Here is a 26,422-nt window from a genome sequence, read left to right as displayed (position 1 = left end):
CAGCATATGGGCTGGCCCCTCTCTTGGGGTAATGACTGGGGCGGACTCTCTGTCGACCATTGGGTCATTGGTAACCAGCAGCTGGGAGGCCGCCCTCTCATCACATCAACAAATCTCGCTTTAATCAGCTCACCTGCCCATTTCCTCCCCACGTTCCCTGAAGTCCTCCATCAAACCTCCCTCAGCTGGCTTACGGGCTCACTTCCTCTCTCATCCTGCCTCCACACAGGGGAATAGCTCCGGCGTTTCAACTTCACACCTACAGCTCTGCTGACACGCACACAGACAGTGCTGTAAATGAGACTGACAATAGACTTAGAGAAGGCTTGGATCTCATTGATTTTTAAATGGGCCTCACTGATGCCGTATTAGCATTGGTGTTGCCGGTGATATGGTCATTGCTGAAGGCACACGTTTCCTTTGTCTCTGTCGATATAATTTGCACACAGGTGGAAATGATCTCGCAGGCTTTGTTGTTATGCTCGCCCATGCTCTTTCCATTGGCTGTTTAAAGGAGTTCAATAAGTGGACCACTGGTTTACGGTATTGATCAGTGTCACTGTCTGCACTTTAATGGGAACAGAATCCATCCTCGCCTTGGTGTCCTGGTGAGCCGCGCTCATACATAATACTGCTTCATGTAAAAGCTTTTATTCCGAATTGATAACATAAAAAAAATATGTCTCATGCTAATTATTGCGTGATTGTGTGGATTTAAATAATTGTCCTATATAGAAAGAAGTGCCATTTAACGTTTTCAAGCATAATAGGGTGTCATTAACAAATAGCTAATTACTTGTACAATCGTCTAAAATGAGATTTCCTCTTTACAGCCGCAATCATTTTACAGAGTAGGCGTCACATTTTTCAAATGGTGAATATCTCATTAAGAAACAAGCCTCTTCATTTACACATCAGCTCTTTATCTGATTGATCCCAGTGCTCATCCTTGCCTTTGAATACCTTATGTAGTCGTGATGGGGACTGCTGTGATGCCGTTTATAGATCCCACTAGTGTTGCCAGACTGCAGTGCGCTAGTACACAAAGTGATCCAGGCCTGGGACCATCGTCTCGCGTGGCTGCTAGAATCCAACGAGCGCTGAACTGCCGGCAGTGTCCGCTCTAGTGTTCCACTCCCTCCGGTCCACCGCCACGCTCTTTCTCTTAACCACGGGGCTTCCATATGGACAGCTATTATGGCTGCTGCTTAATTACCTATCAAAAACCATTTCACAGCACTTGGCGGAGGGCTAGCAGACGGGGAGAGGGAGGAAAAAAAAAAGACAGAGGAAAAAGACCAGGCGTACCAAAAAAAAAAAAAAAAAGCGTGAACGATGAGAACGAGAAATGGGAAACTGGGACTGGGAGATTGATAGAGAGGACGGGCCATGCGTCTGTGGAGTGAATTTGAATAGATGAAGGAGACAGATACGGGGGCAGTGGAGGAATAGCCTTTCAGGGCACACGAGGAGAGCAATGGTCTGGCCACTGTTCTTTTTGGTTTTGCGTTTACAAGCCCATCCAACAATAGAGAAAAAACTGGGCAGGGTCTCGGCCAGTAGTCGCTATAAATTACCTGTGATTGATACTTGCCGGCGCCGAGGACGACAGTTAAAGACGCACGGCTCTCAACGCAGGCACTACTTTCACTTTAACTCTTCCCATACCCACCGACACCCCCTTCCCCCAGTTATCCCTGCAACAGACAATTAGCTGCTCCTTCTGTCACACGGCCCACCCCACGCGGTCATTCACCAAAACGATAATCATTCCCTACCAGGCGGACTGCTGGTTAGATGCATCAGCCGCAGGCCCCACATTGTAAATGTCAACCTCAATCACTCTGTTACAGGCAACGAAGTCTGCTATATGTCGAAGGAATATAGATTTTTTTCTTTTTTTTTTTGCCCCTTAAGTCAGACGTTGGCTATTTTTATATATTGATATTAAATGGTCGGACAGCTGCCTCGATTCAGCAGCCGCAGTCATTCTTGAACCAGGTTTGACCTATTTCCGTTCAGTTCAAGGTAAATGTCAGGACCGGCTGTATGGAAACCTTGTGTCTATTTAACGATGAGTCTGAGCGTCTTAGAGTTTGAAAATCACCGTGGTCCAGAAACTGTCTCTGTGCAACCGTACAATCACAACCTCGATTTTTTGATGAAATTGACATTTGCTTTTTTTCTGTGTTATTTTTTTTTCATGTGTGTTTTAAAGTTTCCTGGATGAAATCTTTTAAAGTTTGTTGATTTATACGAGGTATAAATAAAAGGGGCAGCGCCAGACTTAAGTGAGGTAAAGTAATATAAAAACAAGGCACGAAAACAAACCCAGGAAAAGAAAGAAAGAAGGAGTGTATGAAAACAAGACCAGAACCCTAATGCTTGTCTGTGACAATAAGTGAAGCAGCAGGCAGCGCTTTTAGACACTTGTGGGTTATACACTAATGGCCAGCCACTGCGTTTTTACTGATTAAATACTTACAGTGGAAACCAGTATATTGGCAATTTAGATTTTGCCACTTTCATGTCGTGGCCATTCAGAGGGTGATTTTCAGACTAAATCGTGTTTTAAGATTTATCCATGAGACATACTAAACTGATCAGCCACAACATTAAAACCGCTGACAGGAGAAGTAAATACCAGTTAACATCTTGTGACATTTCAGTGTTCTGCTAGGAGACATTTGGATCTGGCCTTCTTGTGGATATTACTTAAACATTTACTTAGACGTGTACCACCCACCGAGACCACACCAGGTACCCCCGCCCCCAGCAGGATGCACAGACACATATAAAAATGGTATAGGAACAAAAACAAAAAAACACGAAAAACAGCACAAGGTTCAAACTCCCTAGACCCCAAACTGATCAAGCATCTGTGGGATGCACTGGAATGAGCCTGATCCACAAAGGCCCCTCCCCTCAATCCACAGGACCCTAAGGACATTGTGTTACCAGAAAACCACAGGATCCCATCAAAAGACCCATGTCCATTCTCTGAAGATCTACTCAATATTAGGAAAGTGGTCATAATGTTATGCCTGATCGGTTCACATAACCTACCCTCATTTGTTTTTGTCTTAAAGCTTGAAGCTGCCCTCCACCATCCTGTTCACTGTGCACTGTTGGGCTTCTCTGCAGCAAGCACGTCCTTACCGCAAGGCTACCTTTGGGTAAGTAATGTGTTGTTTACATAAATGTATGTATTGTACACACACACACACACACACGCAGACACACACAATCCCATGTCAGCTAAAGGGAGGAGGAGGAAGGCTTTTAGCTTTTAAAACTATTTCCATGCCGCTTTAAATGCACCTTCAGCAATATTGTCATTCATTAAAAACAGCAAAATGCCTCGCAAGACTAAAAATGACACATGCAACGTTTTTCTCTATAAAATGTCATGTGTAACTGTGACTTGATTCAGCGCAAAGGCCAGCGGTAGCTAGGTAACTAATGTAGAGGGTTATAGGATGAGTGGCGCAAATTGTGCCATCAGACTGTCACATCTCCATCACTGAACCTGTGGGACTTTAGCGAGATCTAGAAAGAAAGAAAGAAAGAAAATCAGGTGTAAAAAAAAATGATTAATGAATCTGCTCTTAATTGTAAAGTTCCATTCTTTTGTTCCCCTCTCTTTTTGGAGAAGGTGCGTAATTTATAAGGTAATCCTCTTTTGACTTTGAAAGGTGGCTAAATCCAGTGTCGGCCTTCTAAGACACAGAGTACAGCTCAGTTTCTCAGACTTCAGACTTAATTGCTTTTTTTTTTTTGGTGCTATTCTAACTGTGAATGCTTAGTCAGATGAGGAAAAGGAGATATGGCTGTGTTAGCTGCGGAGTTTAGATCCCTGCGATATCAGCGTTCAAGGGTCTCTAACTTTCTACTCCTCTTAGAGCAGATGCTATTCCTGATGACTTAGACCCTGTTCTCTCATACTATTAGGTGGAGCAAAGATAGGTTATCTTCAGTACATGCTGAGTGTAGAATATGTCCATGTTACTGGACACAGTTTACCAATAGTGGCAATGTTCTTTCATTTTTCAGCATAGCATCAGTGGATGCTGAAAGGAACTGGGTGTTTAGTCAATCCAAGCCGCATATTTTTCAAGACATGGCTCAAGGTCCAAATTTAGCATTACGCTGTAACTGCAAGTATCGTCTGTACAAACTGTATGTTTGTCCATGCATACAGTGGTGTTTTGCTTAGAGAGTGAATACACAGAACATACATACATACCTCCGTACAGAAAAAAAAATGTTTAGATATATTTTCATTTTCAGTACAATGAACTATTCAATGTGGATATTTGGTGTCTTCATAAAACCACCTGATCTGGAGCATCGTGTTCCAGTACGCACCCAAAGGCCCCCACTAACAACGTCCTGCTTACAGACGCCACAGGCCACCCTCAGAAGACCCATGTCCATTATCTGATGAGTCACGACTGCCGTCTACCAATTAAGTCTTTGCTGTTTGTTATACATTAAAACATCTAGGCTGTGCATTATTACTTGCTCACAGCCACTAGATCTAACGAGCAGGTGTTTCAGTATAAAGCGCATAAGACTTGTTTCCTGCTGCGTGGTTATTGCACATTGTACAGTACAGGGTGTAACCAGAGCATAAACAAACTGGTATCCACTAAAAAACTAATAGTGAAGGCCTGCGGATCAAGGACAAATAATTAGTGGCTGAGTGTTCCCGCCCCCAGTTGGTTCTACCTCCCTGGCAGGCTTGTCAAATAAGGGATGACACTAATCATGTTAAAGTGAGATGGGCTATGGGGATTTCTGAGTGCTTTGATCAGACTAATGACATTGTGTCTAATCAGCCTGATACCCCAGTGTTTCCCTGTTTGCCTTCACCTTCCTTGTCCCACTTTTCCCAACTGCCTACTTCTCATTTTAGATAAAGTCCCCATTAACTTTTCTGCTTATAGTGTAATTCACGTATTCTGTGATTTAGCATTCACGGCCAGTTTGTTTGCCTTAATGGGATCCCTGGGATTCTTCACGGGGTCCGACGAGCCGGTGTCGGTGATGGGAAACTTAAAATTTCGGAACAGAGTGCCCCTGCACCAATGTTACTCCATTTCGGAATAAGCCAACAGTCTGGCGCCACGTGCTTTGGAATTCTTCTCGTGGCGAATACAGTCGAGCGTGCTTCCTCGCCGCATCCGGGGCAATATAATTAATGCTGGCAGAGTATTCACTGTTGAGGTTTTTGCTACTCCCAGTTGAAGAATCTGTCCCGTGTCCAGATATCTATTCATTTAAATAAGTTGTGATGACTTTGTCAAGAAAGTGTATTTTCACCGGATATTAGGAGCAAAAGAGGGATATTTTATTGACAAGTAAGGAGAACATGGTGTGAGAAAGGTTTGGGGAGAGTACAAGTGGGAATGTGAGTGTATAAATTGTGGAGCAGCCTTGGTGAGGGGGAACATGCCTTTGGCTCCGATTCCACAGTCACTTGAAGCCATGTCCTTTGTTTTTTTTTTGTTTTTTTTTTTTTGGGATCCTTGCTGCAAGATAAGTCCCCCCTATCTTCTTTTCACCCCGTGCAACAGACCATTATTTGTTCTGGCTCATTGTCAAGGGCCCGAAGGATTGCTCCTGTCCAGATTCTGTACGCTGATACAAATCAGACAAATGATTGCATGCAAATAAGGGTGAGCGTGGAGGAGAAGAGCTAAAGACTATATTTAGCTCATGTCACATCACACGATGTGATTCATACAGAGAATAAATGTTTGCTGTCTCGCAGCAAGCAGCTGTGCTTCTCTTCCAAGAACAACATGGTGTTTTGTCTGAACATCCACCTTGGCCTGACACAGAGGGAATACATACAATCATATTGAAAGATCCTCTAATTGTCTGTGAACGAGGAGAAAATGCTCCATTAATTGGAAGTGCATCTGAGATGGGGTTGGATGGTTCGTGCTTTCTTAGTTTTGTCGGTATCAGCCTTGGCAGACTCGCACAAAGGCCAATATAAATGTGGTACATAGGAAATCAAGTCTCTATTGAGGCAGACACTCAGCCTTGGGATGTGAATCGCCCTGGGAAGCTTGTTATGATTGGTAGACCTTTTTTGAGAACATCTAAGGCTTTCTTCTTTAATAGGAGGTGTTTTTTTTTTTTTTTTTTTGACAGTCTGTTCTTCTGAAAATGTGAGAGACGTCGACAGACATTGGTTGGTCGACACATTCTCCAGATTGTGTCGCTGAATCCTCCCACCTTTCTGCAGCTTGTTTTTTTTTTTTTTTTTCACTTGTGTTTACGTCTTCATTTGTGTCACAACAGTGTCTTCCGGTGCTTAGCGCAACCTTGGGCACGTTAACTTCAGATGCCAGTTTAATTAATTGAAAATTATTTTGTTTGCGTTTTATCATGAGCTGACTCCAGCAATGGAGGAGTCACTTGATCTTGTGATCTCCTTACAAAAAAAAACATTGTTACGACAACTCAAAGCCTTTCAGAAACTTACAAGAGCCCCTCTGTTCTTCGCTGATGAAATGATCGCCCGAGTTTTAACAATCATTTTATGTTCAGGAGATGACATTGTGAATCCATTACATAATTCAAAATTCCGTGTTATATGGAAAAAAAAAAAGATGAGTGGATGACAAATGATAATGTCTGAAAGCATAATTGATCTCAGCTTTTTATGCTTTTTAAATCAACACTGCCGACAAGTGGAGGATGTTCAACCAAAAACATAACATCCTTCCGGCCTTCACAATTTGATTAGCATGCATTCCAAGGTCGGTCTTGGTTCTGCTCTCAGCTTTTCCTCGCTTCCTTCGCTCTATCGGTGGCATGGGCCGTCAACCTTTTTTAATCAAGTCTGTTTTCTGTTTGTCTTTCTCTTTCTTTACAGGTGGCTGGTGGTGGAGACTGCTCTCAAGGCCAGATAGAGATATTTTCTCTCAACAGGCCGATGCCGAGGGCTGTAAAGAGCCTGCAGATAGGCTCGGCCGTTCGATGTCTGGAATACGTGCCGGTACCTTCCCCGACCGAGGAAGCGGAGGCCGGCGTTCACAGGTCCCCCGCGGGGCTCGGCACCAACATTTGTGTTGGATTAGATGATGGCCGGTGAGACACCTCTGTTAAAAGGAAGCGAGACGAATGAGAAAGCTCTAAAATCAGGTTAAATTATAGAATTAGATTTATTGGTATTATTGACGAAAACACAAGTGCGACGTCACGCGCAGATGTTTTTCAGTAGACCCCGCACCTCCTCTTGTAAAATATTATCCTGTATTACCCTTTGCTACGGTTGCCTGAGATTTCTAGCCGTATAGATTTACTTGTCAATATTTCATCAAAGCAAGAAATCAGTGTTGATACCCCGACACAGCATCAATACTGCTACTTCTGCTAAGATCACTGTTTCATTTTCAAATCCAATAAACATTCTGATCCCCACTGTGCGTAATAGAGGATAGGTTTAATCTAAATCTCCATCACAGTTGCAGTCAATCAATTGCTGTTTTCGCAGACGGAGAGCTCCCCTGAGCATCAGATGTACCTATTTTCAATAATTTTCATTAACATCATTCGTATAGGAACCCAAATCATGCATCGGCGGTGTGTTTATGCTGACTCATCCTCTTTCAGTATAGGAAAAAGAAAAGTAAACAATGAAATGCATTAGAAATACAAACAAAAAACAACAAAAAAAACACAGCTTCAGCGTTTTTGCACACTCGAACACCTGTCAGCTCCAATGCTACTTAACATTTACTTCTCAGGCGGCGAGAAACAAGCAGCGATGTGCATTTGTCATTCTGAAGAAGACAATAAGATGCAGCAAAGTTCAGATGGCAATTCAAACATGAGAAAGACAGAGTGGCTCCACACAAGCAATGCTTTGTGCTCTGTTAAATCAAACCGCATGAAAACGAGGCACTCTGTCATTTCAAATGACACTCATTTATCACGTCGGCCTGCGCCGCTGTTGTTCTTCCAGCATACTGGTCTACGGCAGCGTGGACACTGCGGCGCAATGCCTGCTGACCCTCCACAACTCCGAGGGCTGCCCTGTGCTGAGCCTGAAGCACTCTCCTCGCTTCCTGTTTGCGGGCCTGCGGAATGGGACCATGATGGTTTACGGGAGAAATAACAGTGGTAAGGTGCTCCTGAGGTTGCTTTGTTTCTAGACTGATGGCTGTAGTTTAGAATCCGTCAGGGGGTGGCTGTTCCTACTCTATATGTGGTCTTTTTGGAGAGGTAAGAATGCGTCATTATTATTGGGCTGTTTTGGTTCTGTCAATTTTGTCGGAGTGACATGGTAATCTTTAGAAAACCTGGATATTTTATAGATGCAGTAAATAAGGCTTTTCACTTTATGCATGTGTAATGTTTTCGCATTTGTATCATGTATTATGCATAAAGGACCGAGCTGTCAATCACACGACCTTGGACGTGGCCAATATTTTGTGTCGCTGCTATGATTCCATAGGTTTCTAGCAGAGCAAATTACACAGACAGACAGAAATATAACGTTATATTGGAAGACATTCATAACACTTTGGTGATTGTTTTCTAACATTAGGTCCTCCAATAATTCAAGTCCTTTCTTTTCTTCTCTACTTGCATTTCAGTTGCTGTTGCCTCTTAATGAGAAACCAAAATGGACTGGAAAAAAAAAAAAAAAATATATATATATATATATATACATACATATATTGCGGGGGTGGTTAATCAACAAAAATATTTTTTACAGCAGCAAAATAATTAGCATAGTCGAGTTTCACTTTTCTTAAAATAAATTGTGTATTTATTATACATTAATATTGGTGCAGTGCTGTTCCGTACGTATTTAGAAAACTCATTTTCATTATTTTTGGGCTGCTTTTCAAATAATTGCTTCAGAATGGCTTTTGTCGTTACACTGTACTTCCTATTCTCATTGATTTCCTCGCCTGCTGTAAGTTTTTAAAATAACACCATGTGGTAGATGGCATGCCATGTTTAGTCAGGCATTGCACAAGGCCAAGGGGGCTTAACACCATCTCAGCAGTGGTTTTGCAGTCTTCGTAGCCAGCGGGAGCACAATAGCTCTATCACTGGATTCCTTTCACCTGACCACGGTATGTCAATGTGCCTGCCTCCCTCCTGTGCTCCACTCTCCTCCCGAGCAGAAAGGATGATTAATTACACCAAACTGCTGCATGCCGATTAAATATTACTATTCATGCTTTGTGTATATAAAAAAAAAAAAAAAAAAAAAAGGACAGGAGAAAAGCTCTGGAGGGCGCCTGAGAATGTTTGTGGATTCGGCACATCTGTTAAAGATTTATGCCCTGACTAGGACGCGACTGTCTGAAACAAGTCTCCAGCAGCCGAGAAATAGCGGGGCTTTAGTTGAGACTAGTATCAAAAGGCATATTTATACATGCAACGCATTGGCTCTTAGTGAATAATGCGCTCCGGCTCTCCTCACCAAGTTATGTACATCCAACATTGTGTCGGCTTGTGATGAAAATATCTCACAGGATGAGGTAGGAAAGTTTGATTTGGTGCGACAAGACGGATTCCCTTTTTAAAGAGGGACGATCGCCGGCATGGCCGCGCTCAGTGCAAGCAGGCCGGGGGGACATTTACAAGGAGTGAATTTTGAAAAAGGTGGGAAAATGACCTTTATAACATGCCAAACAATTAACCTGTGGAAATCAGAAGGCATTGTAGAGCCGTTCTCCTATAAAAGCTCGAAATAAACAACTCAAAATGTTAATTAAATGGCTGGATGCACCCCCTTCTCTCATTTTGCTTCATTAATGCATAGAAGGAAGGAAGTGCTTATAATGTGCTCATGTTTGGTAGCTGCAACCTGTGCCCCATAACAAAACCTCTTTTTTCTTTTTGTTCTTTTTCTTTTTTGCAAAAGCTGGTGATAGAGAAATCACACTAACATATACACCAGAAGCTTCTGGGTGGCACGGGTTTGAAAGGCTCTACCCTCAACCGGACATCCGTACTTTATATTCACACGTTGTTCATGTCAGTGAAAGAAAACACCCCGCTTTAGTAATTGCTCAATAGTGTAATTAATGAGGTTTGTTTTTAATGAGCACCAAATATACTGTCTGTGATAGATGTGAGAAGAACTGAATTTAATTGTCTCACTCGGTGTGACCATGTTGCAGCAGGAGTGTGTGCGAAATTCAGTATAGCTGGAGTGTAGCTGGCGTATCAGCTTGTGTTTTTAAGGGTTTCCAACCTTTCTTTACCCCTCCCCAGATGATCTGTGGGACCCTACCTCCTCCAGATGCGTAAGCATGGGCTCAGAACCAGTTCGGACACTGCTGGTGCTAGATGACTCAGTGTGGGCGAGCTGTGGGAACTCTGTGACGGTCATGGAAATCTCCAACCTCACCACTCAGGTACGTGAGTCAGTTGTTGCACACAGTGTTGCATTTTGACCAAACGTGCTGATGAACACTGTCTTTAGCAGCTGGGGAGTTGGGACTACTGTTTTGTTGCTCTGTGCCTGTGTTACCTGTACATAATGTGATTTGTTGGAACTGAATGGAACTAGTCCCCCTTTTAATCTAAGAGATTACCAACTGTCCTTCTACACAAGAGGTCAATCAAACTGTTTATGTAACTTGTGACAGTGTGCTACAATCACGGTACAAAGAAGCACAATCAGGCACTTTTGGGATCAATCAATGGCTTCTTGCCCCTATTGGTGTTAGATCTATCCAATTGCATCCAGAGGCCTTTTAGTCCATTGGTAACACCAACTGGAAACTAAAGAGGAACTGAAGGAAAGGAAGGCAAGGTTCTAAATCGTACTTGCATATTTTTCAAGATATATCATTATTATTATTATTAGTTTATTGAATTGGGACAACGCACATTAATCAACATTGATGCGATAGTCATTAGTGTAAATGCGCCGGACTTAGCACAAATGCTAATTTTCAGCCGTAGTCCCGAGGCAGCTACACAACAGAGAAGACATAAAAAACAACAATCGTACAACAGACAGTTACAGAACCAGACGCAGACAGACAATGTCGACACAAACCAGAAAGGACACAGACAGTCATGGACCAAGAACCCAGAGACATGTCTGATTTATTTTCAACCACTGTTTGAGATATATATGTATTTTTAAAGTAAGTAGTTGTCGCTGTTCCAGATGTGTGGTGGTAACTTGTTCTAGTTAGAGCTCTCGTTCGTCGTCCTTCAGTGTTTTCTCTCTTGATGAATTCGTTCAGTGGTGGGGTGAAGTGGTACGTTTCCAGGAAACAATGAACGAAGCCCTGGACGACGCTCAAACTTGGGTCTGCCTCTGTCTGTCTTGTTCATTTTTGCATTTGAAATGAATTCAGTGTTGCCAATAACATCTCCTTCCTTTGTTAAACTTTCACCAGAACCGCTTTGCACATGTCACATGTCACAACGAGTTACACTGGGATTGATGCTTTGAGGCGTGGAAACACATAAACCTAATCAGATCATTTTATTTGGCGCCCATCTAAACAGTTTAGCTGGCGTCGCTTCTCACGCATTATTTCAATCAGGTAGATTAAATATTGCACGTCAATGTAGCCGGGGTGTAATGTTTACTGCCTGTTTACGAGCTACACAGAAAATTTGCAATTGCGTCTTAACAGTGTGTGTGTGTGTTGTATCCAATAAAACATCTTATATTTATGTTCCAAGATCTGTCATGAAATTACATCATGAAATTTGTGGAAACCATCAGTCAAAATGACAATTTTTAGATATTCAGAAGTTTTGGTTCGAAAATGCGGATGAGGAACGAGCTTAACTCTTTTGTCAAGATCAGCTGAAGACAGTATTGTCATCGTTTGAAGACTTAAAGGAATAAGCGAAGCAGAAGCGCTATTACTTATTTATTTCTTCTGTGTTTTTTTTCCTGTAACATTCAAGGAAATGTTTTCTGGGAAGTTTTCTGAAGCAGGCTCAGAGAGTCAGCTTTTCTAATCCCTGCAGTCATCACGATTTCCTTGCTCAGAGTTGCTGCGTGGACAGATCAGACCCCTCGTAGATTCGTACATTGCATGTTGGAGCTCTAACACTCAGATAAGCTTCATTTTAGCATACCCACACTGGACTCGGGAGTTATGGCACAGGGACGCTCGCCATTATCTCCAGAAAGTCATGCTGGGTGTTGTTCCTGTCATGCTTTCCATTTTTGTGTCGCTTCCTCCAGGTGTACACTTCTGTACAGTCATTAGAGGTGTATTGCAGGGGTGACTTTCCAAGCCGTGGTAGGAAACAATGAATGACGGAAAACAATCTCCTCTGGGTAATGCTAATATGATATTCAGATCCCGAACTGTGAACCATTACCATTTAATTATTGCTCCCAGATGCAAGCGCGTTTAGCCGTATAAAGGGGTCGGGGGTTTAGCTGAGACATTAGTAAACCTTCCTCGCATAAATAAACGTTTTAAAAAAAAAAAAAAAAAAATATGATGCAGAATTGAATCGAACAGACAAGAAAGACTCCCAGTCAAGGAGCTGTGTATCAGTGTAAATGTAAAATAGTCGCACCTTTAACACCTTCATTTCGCCACTTGTTTCATCTTATTTCAGATGTACAACATGCAGCGATGCGCAAGACACATGTATTATGAACTGCAAAAAATATAAAGTCGATATGTGTTTTTTTATTGTAAAAAAAAAACACACACACACAAGGAATTAGGATTAGCAGTTGACAAATGGGTGATCACTGAAGGGACGGCTGCTTAATGAGTCTGCTTCAGGATCCACATAATCAGAGTGGGCCGCGCCACATCTCCTTTTATTCCTCCACCTCTTTTCCCTTCCGCTGTCCTCCCGAGACACAAGCTTAATCAGCCGAATGGACACACAGTGGAGGCACAGTTCCGGTTCACTGTCTCTCCCGCAGAGCTTAACAGGTCAACTCTGGTTACTTCTTTGCTAACCTTGTCTTCCTCACTAATATGGACTCGAGAGGGAGGACTTCACAGGGGCTGCGGTGCACATCCAGGGTCTGGACACGCTGTATTTGGCACCTGTAGGAAGAGATACGACTCGGGCGCGAGGCTGTCGGGTCACGGACTCCTATTCACTGCATTTCCTCCCATTGTTTCCCCACATGGCTGTTCACCACTTTGTGAGATCTGCTGTACTTTTGAATCATTTATCTATGACTTTCCCGGACACTCTTCCCTTTCTCGCTTGACAGCGTTGATCTCGTACCCCACTGCTCGTCATGACTCTTCTTTTTTTTTCTTTTTTTTTTAAATCGTCACAGTCGGCGCCTTTATGACACAGAGTTATTTAAATATAACCTTTTCAGTCTGTTTTTGGTAAACACGACTGTACTCCCTATGGCGTTGAAATTGCCTGCAACAGAATCCCAAAGGATCATCATAACACTTACAAATTTGTTTGGACTCCCAGCTTCGTATTACTGGATTTTATTCACTCCGCCGCAGTGGGGTACACGGGAGTTATTGCGCTGACAAAATCTCAACAATGCAATGGCGGTGTGGAGAGGGGGCAACAAAATAGGTGGAGGAATGGATTTAGAAAGTGTTTGGAAGCTTTCATGAGATGTCATCTGTCTTATAATGGAAATTCTTCTGATTCAGACCCACAAAGCCTCAAAGTGACACGTTTGACTGATATTACAGACACTTAAACAGGAAGTGAATGGGAAGGGAAGTAGTTAAAGGAGTGGTCACTTTAAGTGACAGGTAGGTCCTGCCTTTTTGCCATTTATTTTTTATATTTTTTTAGCTGAGAGTAAGATGGTGTCAGGCCCTGCCAAGGAGCCCTCCGTCTATACCTTCAAAAATCTTCGCCTCGGTGGATTAGTCCGTCTTTATTACATGGGTCTACGGGTGAAATGAGTCACTCAATCTCAGGGCCCAGCAAAAAAAAAAATCCTTTGACCTAAAATGCGTGACCGCCAGCTTTCCTCCCTGTTATTTTGGGTTGTTTTGTTTGTTCTTTTTCATTTGAGCTGTCCTCATCACCAGAGGACCCAGTTTGCCACAAACTATGCCACTTTTTTTTTCTTTTTTTCCTGTGTTTTAATCGCTCCCAACAAAAACCTGAGCATGTCAGTAAAATCACAAAAATTATAAACCCATCATACAAACTAAAAGAGCAGCAGGAATCAAGGAATACAAAGGGAATTCGAAACAACTTAATTGGAGGGGAAATGAAGAAAATCTCAACCAATCAAGAGATATTTTGTTTTGCATATAGTCGCACAGTAGGGGCTGATTCGAATTTGACAACAATGCCGTTCTTTGTTAGCTTGTTTTTTTTGATTTTTACGCAATTGTTATTTTGTTAAAAACGTGCCGACATTTGTGCCGTGATTTCGGATGCTTTCTGTGTCTTCCGTGCCATCAGAGGAGCCCCACGTGCACCGGCGCTCCGCAGAGGGCTGCGGCGCTCCCACATAAACAGACCTTAACAAAGTGGGACGTGCACGGGCATACGGGCTTTGATCAGTACTGACTGGCAGGTCTTGTTCTTTCCTCTTCCCATTACTATTTCTTACTCTGCCCGCTTTCACCTATCACTCACATGTCCACTCGAATCCTTCGCCCTCTGAGTGGAGATGTGGACTTAGCGCTCGGCACAGGACAAAGACGCCGTGTCACCTGGCATAATGAAGGACTAATGAGCTGCTCAGACCGGCTGTACTGCTTGTGGCTTCGGCTCTGCTGTTATTTCCCGCTGTTGGTGTAAGGACTATAGGTGGGATGTTGCTGTTAGTGTGACACTGTCGAGTTGAGTGGAGAGGGCACATTACTACTGTCAGGCTTCGCTGACTACCTCATCTCTGTAAGCAATGCTGGATTCAGCAAACTAATACCAGGTGGATGGTTGAGGGCAACACTTGTGGCTTCTGTTTATCCCATATTTGACACTGCGTAGCAGGTATTCGCTCTGTATCCGTGGTGAAATATGGAGCTCTATTCGGCAATGCCGACTGCGCTGTATATTTTTCTCACAAATGTTAAATCAGTCACTTAAAAACACTTTCAGGTGCTTCTTGAGACTCATTTATATCACAGTAGAACAAGCATATTGTGTTCTATTGCATTTGGCTTCCCAGAATGCCTTCCAGGTGGCTTCAGACATATGGTAAGCAAGATGGCGCTCACCCACTACAGCACGTCAGCCATTGATTAGCTGGAAGTCCCTTTTAGAGCCACTGTGCTTAATAATGATTAATGCCGTCATTATGCTACATGTACAGTACAATCACACTGTGATTTTTTCCCCTCGCAAACTTGTCAGGTCACCGGATTGCGATGGGTAATTGAAGGTGAAATTTGCCTTTTCATTATGAATATCAAATGTTTTGATGGCTGCACTTGAAAAGGGAAGACATGCATCGCACGGCGTTTCCCGGGCAGAACAGGCGCACACTGCTGAGGAGTCAATTAAAAGAGAAGACACATCAAAGGCTTTTTCTCCCCTTTTCCCTAATTTCAAACAAAGACGGACCCACTGGCAAGGGCGCACAAACAGGTGGTAATCCCTGTCTGCCGGTGCACTTGGGTTGGGGGTGGGCGGCGCATTCTCATCCTCACTCGGTCGCTCTCACTGACTAATTGCCCGGCTTCATGCAACTTGTGCAATGACAGTGATATGAGTTCCAAGATGATGCCCAAACCAACCCCTTGTCACGCCTTAGACCGCGGGGGCTGCATGTGTTGCCATGATAAGGCTCATTGCATTTATTTCGAGCTACTCATTAAGAGTGTGTGCCTGAAACACTTTTTTCCATTGTGCTCCTCAAACGATAGAAGCCAGGGGAATGATGCAAAAACATGTCCTGTGTGTCAGGGACTCTGTAAATTACAGAATTAGGAGGGACAGTTTGACTATATTTCCCAACGAGGAAATGTATAGCAGTAACTGTGGAGGACATGGAGGACTTCTGCTACCTCGACGCGGCGCAATCATGACTTATTTTGAGGAACATAACCACACTCGATTGGATTTTAACTGGATGTCTCAATCATTGCAAAACCAACCTAAAAATGAGCGAGGCAATTTCCAGGGCTGAAACTCGGGATACTGCTAAAATGCTAAAAGCTGCAATTACTCCAATGACCACTTGAGAATGCCTCCAAATGTGAGTCAATCCCCATAGACCTTAATTTTAAAAATCACAGCCAGACCAAAGACAGAGCGACTCGTTTGACATTTCTTGAATCTCTTTCATTACTCATCCATGTGTGAGACATGTCATGACAACCCATAGATGATGGAGAATCCATGTTGAAGACCTCCGTGTTGAAATGGCCACCTTCACAGCAGAACTAAACCTGCGTACAAATTTTCCCTTAACCCTAACCCAAGATGAGACACCTGGTACCGCGCACGCTCATCTTCAAAACCTCCTCAGAAATCCTAAGGATGCATTCACGAGGGTTTGCCCATCTTTACTCAAAGCTTATGTCTGTAGGAGACGTACCGCTCAACCTGGCCGAGTCTTTGTCAAGGTGCTGGAAAAGTCAAGAGTCCAAAGAAGAGAAAACAATTTCGGCACACTTGAATTTGTGCAATGCTACCAGTTTAATGTTTTTAAGCTTTTGGTCATAAGACATTCATAAGACCTTCATCAAAGGCTCTGATGAAGGTCTTGTGACCGAAAGCTTAAAAGCATTAAAGTGATGGCATTGCACAAATTCAAGTGTCTTTTTCTCTTCTATAGACTCAAAATAAAATGTTCCTAGTTTATTCATTACACCATTCATTACAGTTTATTCATTTATTCATTACACCTCACACGGTACACTGAACTGGAAACATCATATTTAGAAAATCCCCAAAGAATAAGAGCAGTTTCTGTTTTGTTTTCTGTCGTGGAAGTAATGTCATGCCATTTGCTGATGATGTTTTTTTTTTGTATGTATTCTACCTTATTTATATATATGTTCTTACTGTTACAGAAGTTTGAAGTCCATCCAGACCCGCTGGTCAGCGTTGCGCACATGGCGTGTGCCGGTGGAGGAGTGTGGATGGCGTTCTCTGAGGGTTCCTCCATTCGCCTCTTTCATACTGAAACACTGGAGCTTCTGCAGGAAATCAACATCTCGACGCGCTCAACGCTTCTGAACACAGGTGCACACGATTCACACATCCCCGCTTGGTCTTGGCCTCCCTGTGCTGAGGTCTGACCTCCATCCTGCAGCACAGCGCGCCAGCTGAAACGCATTTATGCGCATGTGATAGTTTTTCTTTTGTTTTTTCGTGACAAATTCATTGTCTGACATTTTCCAGTTAATTTTTCTCTGTACAGTAATGGTGACATTGATGTTCTTTATTGTAACAGAGTAATGAAAATGCACCGGCTGCGCAAAGACTCTGCTCTCCTCTTCAGAATAATATTCTGGTCTTGTCCAATGTTGCTCCTTGGGTCCCGCACTCCCGGGACTGACCTGAATAAGTACCCAGCTCAGGCCTTTGCAGAGCCATAATAGAGCTATGAGGTGAAAGACACGGATTAATAAAAGAGAAGCAAAGTCATTGAACAGGAGTAAAATGGCAGCCTTAAAGATTTTCATACACACGGTAGAGTTACCATGGAAATATTGTAGCCTCCCTTTAAACGCCAACGCCTCTGTGGTATCTTGCCATTTTTTTATTTTTTCTTCTCTGCATATACCTCCCCGCTATCCTTGTTTTGAGTTAATATTTTGCTTTCTTGTTGTCCTACTTCTCTCTATCTCGCCCTCTCCCTCTCTCTGTCTCGCTCGTTCCCTGTTTCATCTCATCCGCTGTGCTTTAAAATCCTCTCACCCCCGTTTCACTTCTCACTGCAGTCCGTTTAGGATGCCACACATAGCCCATTACTTCCTGTGTGCCTTCCTTCATGATGGATGAAATATTTATCAGCGAGTGTGGGTGTTTTGCCTTTTCTGAGGCGAGAACTATGGTAAACAAATTTAGATAGCGGTGGTGCACGCTTACAACTGTCCATGGGCGATAGCTACAGTAGATGCGACGCGGTGTCAGCTCTCCTCAGGCTGCGGCACGTGCGCCATCAGCTCCTTCGGTGCACAAGCGCTTAACATGTGAGGAATCGTTTTGAGCTTAAAGGAGTGGTATAAGTGCGTCTCGATTTAGAAAAGGTTGTCCTTTTTTTTTTTTTACCGAGTCACACCAGACTTTGATTGATGTATTTAGAGCAATACTCAAAGCCGTGGTAGCACTCCATCTCATCAGAAAAAAAGTTTTTCTCTCGCGAGCTGAATAAAGAAAAAAAAAAAAAGAGAAAAAATAACAGCTACGCCTTTCAGACACAAAACTTGCAGACTATTTTAGATGAAAGTTTTTTAAAAACGTCTGTCGAACTTTAAGGGGAACGCGACTCCCGTGGCCCCGGTGTCTGGAGGAAACCCGTGACCCGGAGGTCATCTTCACCCAGCATCGGCGCTCCCCCGTGCAACATGCAGGGGATTTTAGGGGAGGGTGGCAGCCTCGAGGCTTTGCCCCCGAAGGAGGTTTCAGGGTGAAAAGAAAAAGAGTTGCCTGGCTCATGTCTTCGGGGTCCGACAAAAGGAGGGGGATCTTTGACTTAAATAGTGATTTGTTGAGCTCGCAAGAGAAAAGAGGATCCCTAGACTCTCCACAAACCGCAGATACTGAGCATGAAATACTGATAGTGCCTCTCCACCACTAGGTCTCTGCTCTCTGGGTTTCTCCTTGACTTATGCTAGGACACAGTAATGTTATACCCCTTAATCCTCTCCCCTTAATGTGATTTGTACTCAACAGGGAATTTCAGTTGCAGTAAACAACGGAGAAGTTTCTAATGCAGAGGAAACTGCTGATCTCTTCTCCACTAATGCCTTTAATAGTTCCTTCCTTAGGGTGAAAAAACAATATTCCCAAACAAAGTCCTCCGTTACGCATCACAGGGAAACGTGTATCTTTAGAGACATCTTCTTTTTAAGGAAAGTACCAGCTCCCCCGATAAACGCGCCGCACGCTGCGTAGTTTGTGCGTCGCCGCAATTACGCTATACCTTCCTTAACCTCGAGTGCCTTTGTCATTATCCGCCTTTATTACTGTTACTAAAGACAATGCCCGGTGCCCACATAACTTTAGATTTCATGGTAAACCCTAGAGTGGGTGTTGCTAAGCATCACTTTCTCATTTAAGCTCCCTAACCAAAGTACAAATAGACTCTCGGGCGATGTAAGCAGGTGGTAGACGGTTTTGAGATAAAGGGCATTTCTGTCAGTGCCTAACTCGCTGTTGTGACTCTCTGAGGACTCCGCCCGAAGGCTTCTGCTCTCTGCTGAATGTGCTCCCGTGCCCCGACTCTCCTTCCTCTTGTGCGCGCGGCGTCAGCTTCCTAGATGATTCATTACTGCACAGCGAAATGAATTAATTAATGACACAGTCGAGCCACTCATGCAAATCATCATAATCTGAGCATGACACAGAACAAACATGTAAATACAGCTACACATGTAAATGAGCATTCTCTTGGTCGCGTTCAAATGAGTGTTGGTGTAATTCAATTATGGTTGCCATGGATATTATGGTAAATGGCTCTATAGATAACTAGGCCACAGTGGGAGCCAAAAGCTGTGGGGACCACAGAAGGAATGCAAAAATAAATCCACGGCAAACAATGATTTTTTACTCCTTTGTTAAATGAAAACAAAGGCTGTGCATGTATAATAAGAGAGTGCAATTATCCGTTACCGTCACTAATGCGCCGCTGCAAAACAGCTCCGCGGCGGAAGTCTTCACGGCACAAAATATATGTTGACTCTTGCATCGAAGCAGAATTTTAAGTTTGGCTATCCAGAGGAATTCGTTGATTAATCTCATCCCGAGGATTATCAACACAAAGGAAAGGAAAATCCACCTCAGTTAGTTGTCACGTTATCGCAAAACCTCAACATCGGTACCGGAAACATCCTGCTATATTGTGCGTGATCGGATTAGCTACCGGCGAGAATAAACAAACTGACAAAGAAATGTATGCAAAACTGTCAAGACATTCCTGAAACACAAAACTCTGAAGGTGTTTGTGTGTATTTTGGGGATTTCGTCTTGTTCCACTCTCCTGCTATATCCCATGAAATTGCCACCAAACACTACAGCAACAGAGAACAACAATCACAACAGTTACATGAAGTGACATAATAACTGCACATGGATTTTCAAATCTGTCTCAAAGTCAATTTATAATAATAAGTAATAAGTAATAAGGTTTGAGGTATTTATTTATTTATTTTTACTAAGGGTCAGGGTTAGGGGCTCTGAGTTCAGGCTCTGAGTTGTGGTGTCAAGGATGAGGTTAAGGCTTAGGGAATGCACAAAGATTAAAAAGATTAAAGTCTGTATGTGTATGTGTGCGTGGTATCAGATTCAGCTCCCTTGACAACAAATAACACAAAATGACCTGTGAGAAATGGCCAAGGTTGATGCTAGGCATGAGAGGAGAGAGGATTATTATACAGCACCGAAGACAGTGGCGCCACAACAAAACTATCACAGAATGAAAATGTATTTATATGAAAATAAATGCTTTGATACGTTTCATGTCACACACACACAAAAAAAAACTTTATACACCAGGCGGGCATAACATTATGACCACCTCTTGTGCCTCCAGAACAGCTGTGACTCACCAGAGAAAGGACATGGGCCTTCTGAGGTGTCTGGTAACAGGACGTTGTTAGAGGAGGTCACTGGGTCCTGTGGGGTTGAGGGGAGGAGCCCAAAAGTTTCCCAGCAGAACGTTGAATTGTCACAAGATTGTCAGTGTTATTCACTTCTCCTGTCGGTGGTTTTAATGTGGTGTGTACAATCTAGTTTTAAGGATACGCACTTGACACATTACCTTCACACTTGTAACTGGGCCAAGAGCTTTGCAGGTGGTTATAATCAAGATGTTTAACTCCACTCTTTCTTTGATAATGTCTTTATTTTCGACAACAACATTTAAAGTCACTAACACAGGAGAAATAATTCATCAAGCTGCCTAATGAGGTTCTGCGTGAACCAAATCAAGCTACGCACACACATCGAGATTCTAGCAGCCATGTGGTGAAAAGTGACCATGGTAGGAAAAAAATAAATAAATATTTGGTGGCGTGAAGTTTGCGGGCGACAACCAATGTGAGCAATGATATGGGTGATTGCTCTGTATGTGGACAGGAATTAAATTCATCGTTCATAACTTTTACTTGTTTCGGAGCATTACACCTGTTTTCACGATGGTGTCTGATTTGTTGAATGTTTGCTGACAATGAACCGCACAGGACCGCACAATGAAGAATAGTATGGCCCCGTGCTGTTTTTCTATATAAAAAAAAATAAATCAATAAAAGCAACAAAGCGATCAGGACGATGTCAGTCAAGCGCTGACTGTTCATGCCCACACAGGACTGAGAAGAGGTCAGATCAAATCAACCAAACAGACTGAGCCTCGGCCACGCGGGGACTGGATGATTTCTGTATTTATGTTGTCTTATGTCCGTCAGTTTACCAATTTCCTTTTTTTGCGTTCCACCTGTTCCGTGTACAGTAACAGGCGAAAACCTCGAATCAAAGAAAAAAAAGATGTAATGGTTCACACAGTATTGTTTCTCATGTTGTACTTCTACAAGAGTTTTCTTTCAACTGGGCCAAGTGCAAAAGAGACAGAGACAACTTTTCATAATCTTATGTAACCCAGAGCCCACGGTGGCTGTGCCGTGCATGTGTTAAGCTTGATCACAGCTTAAACCTCACCTACAGCCACACTGATAACCAACAATAAAAGTATTACGTTCCATCTAGGACTGAATGTGTTTGGTATTAATAAAAAGGCCATTCAAGCTGTAGAAGTTGTCAGCAGGGAGTCTTTTTTACTTACTTATTTTACTTTTTTTCTCCCCCCAATAGTCCACAAAACCTGTTGAGCTGTGTTTTTCTGTAGCAATGGGTGGAAAGGAAAACTCATTTTTTTGTCAATGTGTTCTATATTGCAGGTCAAAAGAGCATGCGAGTCACAAGTCTTCTAATTTGCCAGGGGCTGCTGTGGGTGGGCACGGCCCAGGGCTTAATTATAACTCTTCCAGTTCCCAAACTGGAGGGCATCCCCAAAATAACAGGTAAGGAAACGGAAGGGGAGCGGCTGACGTGATTGTACGGCACCTTGAGAGGTCAAAAAAGAGAAAGGAGATTTTCCTTTCTTTTTAAATGGAAAATTGGCAGTGCAGAGGGCATATTGTACATGTAATTATTTAATAATAATAAAAAAGAGTGTGTGTTTATCGAAGCCAAGTGAATGAGGTCGTTAGTTTACCGCTTGTGCAGCCCTTAATTCACGGCCATGTTATTCCAGGTTAGTTTGTTTAATAATATGTAAACACCCCACAAACTATAGCTGGTGTGATTATTGTTACAGTGGCAGGATAAACAATTACAGTTTAGTGCTGATGACATATGATAAACTGCTGCGTATCCAAGTCGTGTCACCATTCAGATTGCAATTTGCATAATAATCTAATTTAAGGGCTTTGACTGGCGGTGACTTGACCCCATATGAGCATTATCTTTTGTCTCACAATAGTCTGTTGTCCCGCCGCTTACAGGAAAGGGAATGGTCTCTCTAAATGCCCACTGCGGGCCCGTGGACTTCTTGGTCGCCACCACCAGCACTCTGTCCCCTGAACTTCTGAAGAGGGACTCTTTCGGCGACGGCCCGGACTCCGCTTGCGGAGGCGAGGACCGCAGCGACACCTCCTCCCAGGAGTCCCTGCAGCAGTCCTACCAGGGGGAGGGGAGGGGCAAAGGACGCGGCGTCCTGCTGCAGTACAGGCTGCGGTCCACGTCCGGCCTGCCCGGGCGCCCGCTGACGGCGCTGGGCGACGAGGCGTCAGACTCCTCGCTGGAGTCTCTGGAGCACAGCGTGGAAGACGGTTCCATCTACGAGCTCAGTGACGACCCGGAGATGTGGGTCCGGGGCCGCCCGTGTGAGAGGGACGGGGGGCGCAGGGACAGGGTGATCTCCGCCGCCGTTATCTCCGGGGGAAAGGGCTTCCGCAGACTGAAGGAAAGAGGAGCGGCGGCCGGTACTAGGACAAGCGGGGAGGGTTCAGAGAATACTCTCATGGTATGGCAGCTCCCACTGACAGTGTGATGTGGAAAATGTACGGTGTGGCAAGGTGATGTGTGTTCTTAGATGTCTACCCAGCCTAGCCTTGAGTCACCTGCTCCATAAACTCTACGGATTTGAATGTTTGATGAGAAGGTATTGCCACTTTACGGAGCTTGACGTCCTATAACTCATCCTGTGGAATAAGGAAGCTAAGACCTACTGATAACTGAAGAGGCACCGTCAGCACATAGGATGCTTTGAATTTTCAGGATTGCGCGTCATTATCTTCCCAGGGAAGGCAGAGGTCCCCGCAGATTAGTTCCATCTGATGGTCCGGATCTGCTTCCTCTGCCCGCCTCAGCTAAGATTGATACGGCTCAATTTAACCTCATCATTGCCACGCGCGCTCTGACACATTTGTTTTGTGCGAAGGACTCGGCCCACGTGGACAAGAAACACCTTTGTGAGGCGGCCTTTGTTGAGTCTGCCATGCTCCGCAGGGTTACAAATGGACGTCTTTTATCTGATCCCGCGGGAGAGATCCCATCTGTTCAGAGCTGAAAGCTGAGGGACTACCGTCACATCATAAAGCACATTAGCATCACTCTATTAGCTTTGCCAGTCTTTCCTCTCATCCCATGCAATGTGAATGTACGAGTCTCAAAATCGAATCTGTGTTCGCTTAGAAAAAGAAAAAAAAAAGGAAAGAATTTCATTTTATCTTGTGTCGTTGCAGCTGTTGATTTTTTTGGTCATGGAAAATGAGTTGCTCCCAGTGGCTCGCCGTGCCCTTTGTGAGGCGGGGTCACGTTAGTACAGGCTGGCTGCACAAGGAAAAACAAAAAGAAAAAAGAAAAAAAATGTCATTACCCAGAATTACAGAATCTGTATTTGCACTCTAATATTACTGTAATAATTATAGATTTATTTGCTGAAAATGTAACCTCTTGTCGCCAAACCTCCGAGTATTATCTCCCAAGTACTGTAAATGCCAGATATCTGTTTCATTATTCATTGGCATCTATCAGCCAGATACAGCAAACGTGTTCACGAGCTTATTAATACTGAACTCACTTTAGCTGGAAACCCCAGCCACACATCAAATGCTAAGACTCAAATGAATGATGACATAGAAGTGCTGCAGCCATCTAAACTGCTGTCGGCTACAGGGGGGGGGGTACCTAAGAGAGACGCCGACGAGCGTGTTTACAGGACCGTTAATTTTCAATTAGAAGGTGATTCATATTTAAGGTGTTGTTTTACAATACGTAGCGAAAGTCTGTATCACAATTAACACATGATGGTGATGTGTGTATAAATAATCAGCCGGGGCTTTGATCATGGAAATCTAATCCTGTCAGCACTTGTTTTCCTTCGCTTTCGATGCGAATATTTGGTAGATACGTTGCAGTTTAAGGCCAGCACTAATATTTCATGACCAGGATATGAAGACGCCCATAAACCACTTGTCATCGCTGTTGGGTAAAAGCCTCTCTGCTCGATTTTATCGCGGCTATCGTGCCTTCAGATCAGCTGAAGAGTATGTAGCCTGTTCTTAACCTGACAGTCTTATAAAACCCTTCATATAAAATTGTGTTTTTTTCCAAGGTGCTATAAGAAGCACCCCGTGGTACTCTGTGTAATATTCTAAATGTTTTCCATCTGAAGGTCTTAATTCCAAGTTGTGGCGCTGGCGGCCTCGTAAACACGGACACGGGGCCTCGCCGTCGAACTAAATTAAGAAGTGCACGCTTTACACTTCCCACTTTTCACAGTGTGTGTGCACAGTATGTTGAGGCCACGAGCTGAGCGAAGCTTAGTGGATTTTCAGCGCAACTAATTAACGTCGAATTGTCCCCATCAACAGAAGCGTAATGTTCCTGTTTTGGTATTTCTGGATATTCAAACAGCGCCGAAGCCTGTCGACCGGCATCCTTCAGAAACGTAATAAAATAAAATTAAGATGTCGTAAACCGTCCCTCGATGCTGTCATCTAAACAAAAATCTCAATGTCACCGCAGAAATGTGCAGTTCTTGGAGATTAAACGCCGCCGGCGACGCGGCGCCCTCTCCATTCATCCTTTGTAGGGCTATTTTTGGCTTTTGTTGGACAGTTACTGGATGAAGAGGACGACGGAAAATATGAACGCGCTCAAACATGGGACGACGCGGTCGCGTGGCGCGAGCCGTTCTAATTTGGCCACCGGGTGTTAAAATGTATCTCTCCCAGAGGACGCGTGTATCCCTCGTATACAGCTGTTGAACTGTTTCACTGGCTCATCCGCTAACGATTCAGTCTCAGATGTTGCCCTTGACAGACGGCGTTTCATGCATTTCTTTTGCTTTAATACAGTTAATGCCTACAGGTATTATCCATGCACTGAATATTAATACTCAATAATGAACGTACTGTACTACTAACCAGATTACTGTACTAAATAAACCTGTATTCCATTTTGTAAAGAGGACTGCAACCCTGTTGATGTTTTAGACTGTGTGAGGCACAGTCAATGAACTTTGTTTTCCTGCGGCGTTAAAGGGTAAATGCAACATCACTGTTTCTACCAGCTGCAATAACATTTGCTCCGCTGGTTAAAAGCTGAGATCTGCTAACACCACTTGAAAGAAGCGCGGTGACGGTAAGAGCTCGTAGTGAGCACCCGTCACAGTCCACAGGCATGAAGCATTATTAAAAGAAGGATTCACCATCCAACCCCTTATAGTTGTCGCAGTGTTGCGCTGTTTTCCAGGTCTCAGTTAGCTTAGTGTGTAAATTATTTCTATTGCCGATGGGAATGGCGGCCAAATCTGCAAAAACGTGGGTAGGTTGGAAGTAAACCAGGCTTCTACTTAAAGCAAATGTTCAATCTGTCAAATGAAATCTGTGCTTGTTTCTTTTTGGTACTTCAGTGTTAAATGTCTGTGCATCGTCTAACAAAATTAAAAAAAACTTCTTTAAACATGAGTTTGAGTTTGTTTTTATTGTATACTGTTCAGTAACAGCGAGGGTGCAGCAGAGTACAGTTGAGTTTGGGAGTCATGTTGTACAGCGTTGTTATGATAATGACGCATTTTTTGCTTCTCAGGGACTCGGCAGCAGACGATCATCATATCCAGTTGCTGTTTCTTGGGGTTTTTTTTGTGGTGTTATTTAAATTACAGTAAGCTTACCTCGCAACATGTGCTGAAAGAGTGAGAGAGTTAAAAAAAAAAAAAAAATCATTCTGTTGAGTTAAAGTCGAAATTCAGAAACAAAATCTGATGTAATGTCCCTTAATTCAGCGCCCCGCGGCTCCCCGACTTCAGAACATA

The 26,422-nt window shown here is 43.5% G+C and overlaps 1 protein-coding gene across 3 annotated transcripts in view; it reads left to right on the top strand.

The window, feature by feature from the left end:
* Positions 1-26,075, top strand: part of arhgef10la (Rho guanine nucleotide exchange factor (GEF) 10-like a) — a 106,127-nt gene extending 80,052 nt beyond the window's left edge. For all 3 annotated transcript variants that reach the window (XM_047582411.1, XM_047582414.1, XM_047582413.1), the window contains 7 exons: positions 3,090-3,176; positions 6,893-7,107; positions 7,985-8,142; positions 10,258-10,400; positions 16,953-17,124; positions 21,999-22,121; positions 22,605-26,075. In XM_047582411.1, the coding sequence (XP_047438367.1) occupies positions 3,090-3,176; positions 6,893-7,107; positions 7,985-8,142; positions 10,258-10,400; positions 16,953-17,124; positions 21,999-22,121; positions 22,605-23,152 (1,446 nt within the window). In that variant the 3' untranslated portion in view covers positions 23,153-26,075. The remainder of the gene's footprint in view (positions 1-3,089; positions 3,177-6,892; positions 7,108-7,984; positions 8,143-10,257; positions 10,401-16,952; positions 17,125-21,998; positions 22,122-22,604) is intronic.
* The last annotated feature ends 347 nt before the right edge of the window (positions 26,076-26,422 follow it).

This window comes from Mugil cephalus, chromosome 4, assembly GCF_022458985.1.
Source record: "Mugil cephalus isolate CIBA_MC_2020 chromosome 4, CIBA_Mcephalus_1.1, whole genome shotgun sequence".
NCBI classification, from domain to species: Eukaryota; Metazoa; Chordata; class Actinopteri; order Mugiliformes; family Mugilidae; genus Mugil; species Mugil cephalus.
The sequence above is the reverse complement of the archived record's forward strand: the minus strand, read 5'-3'. Positions and strand labels throughout refer to the sequence as shown.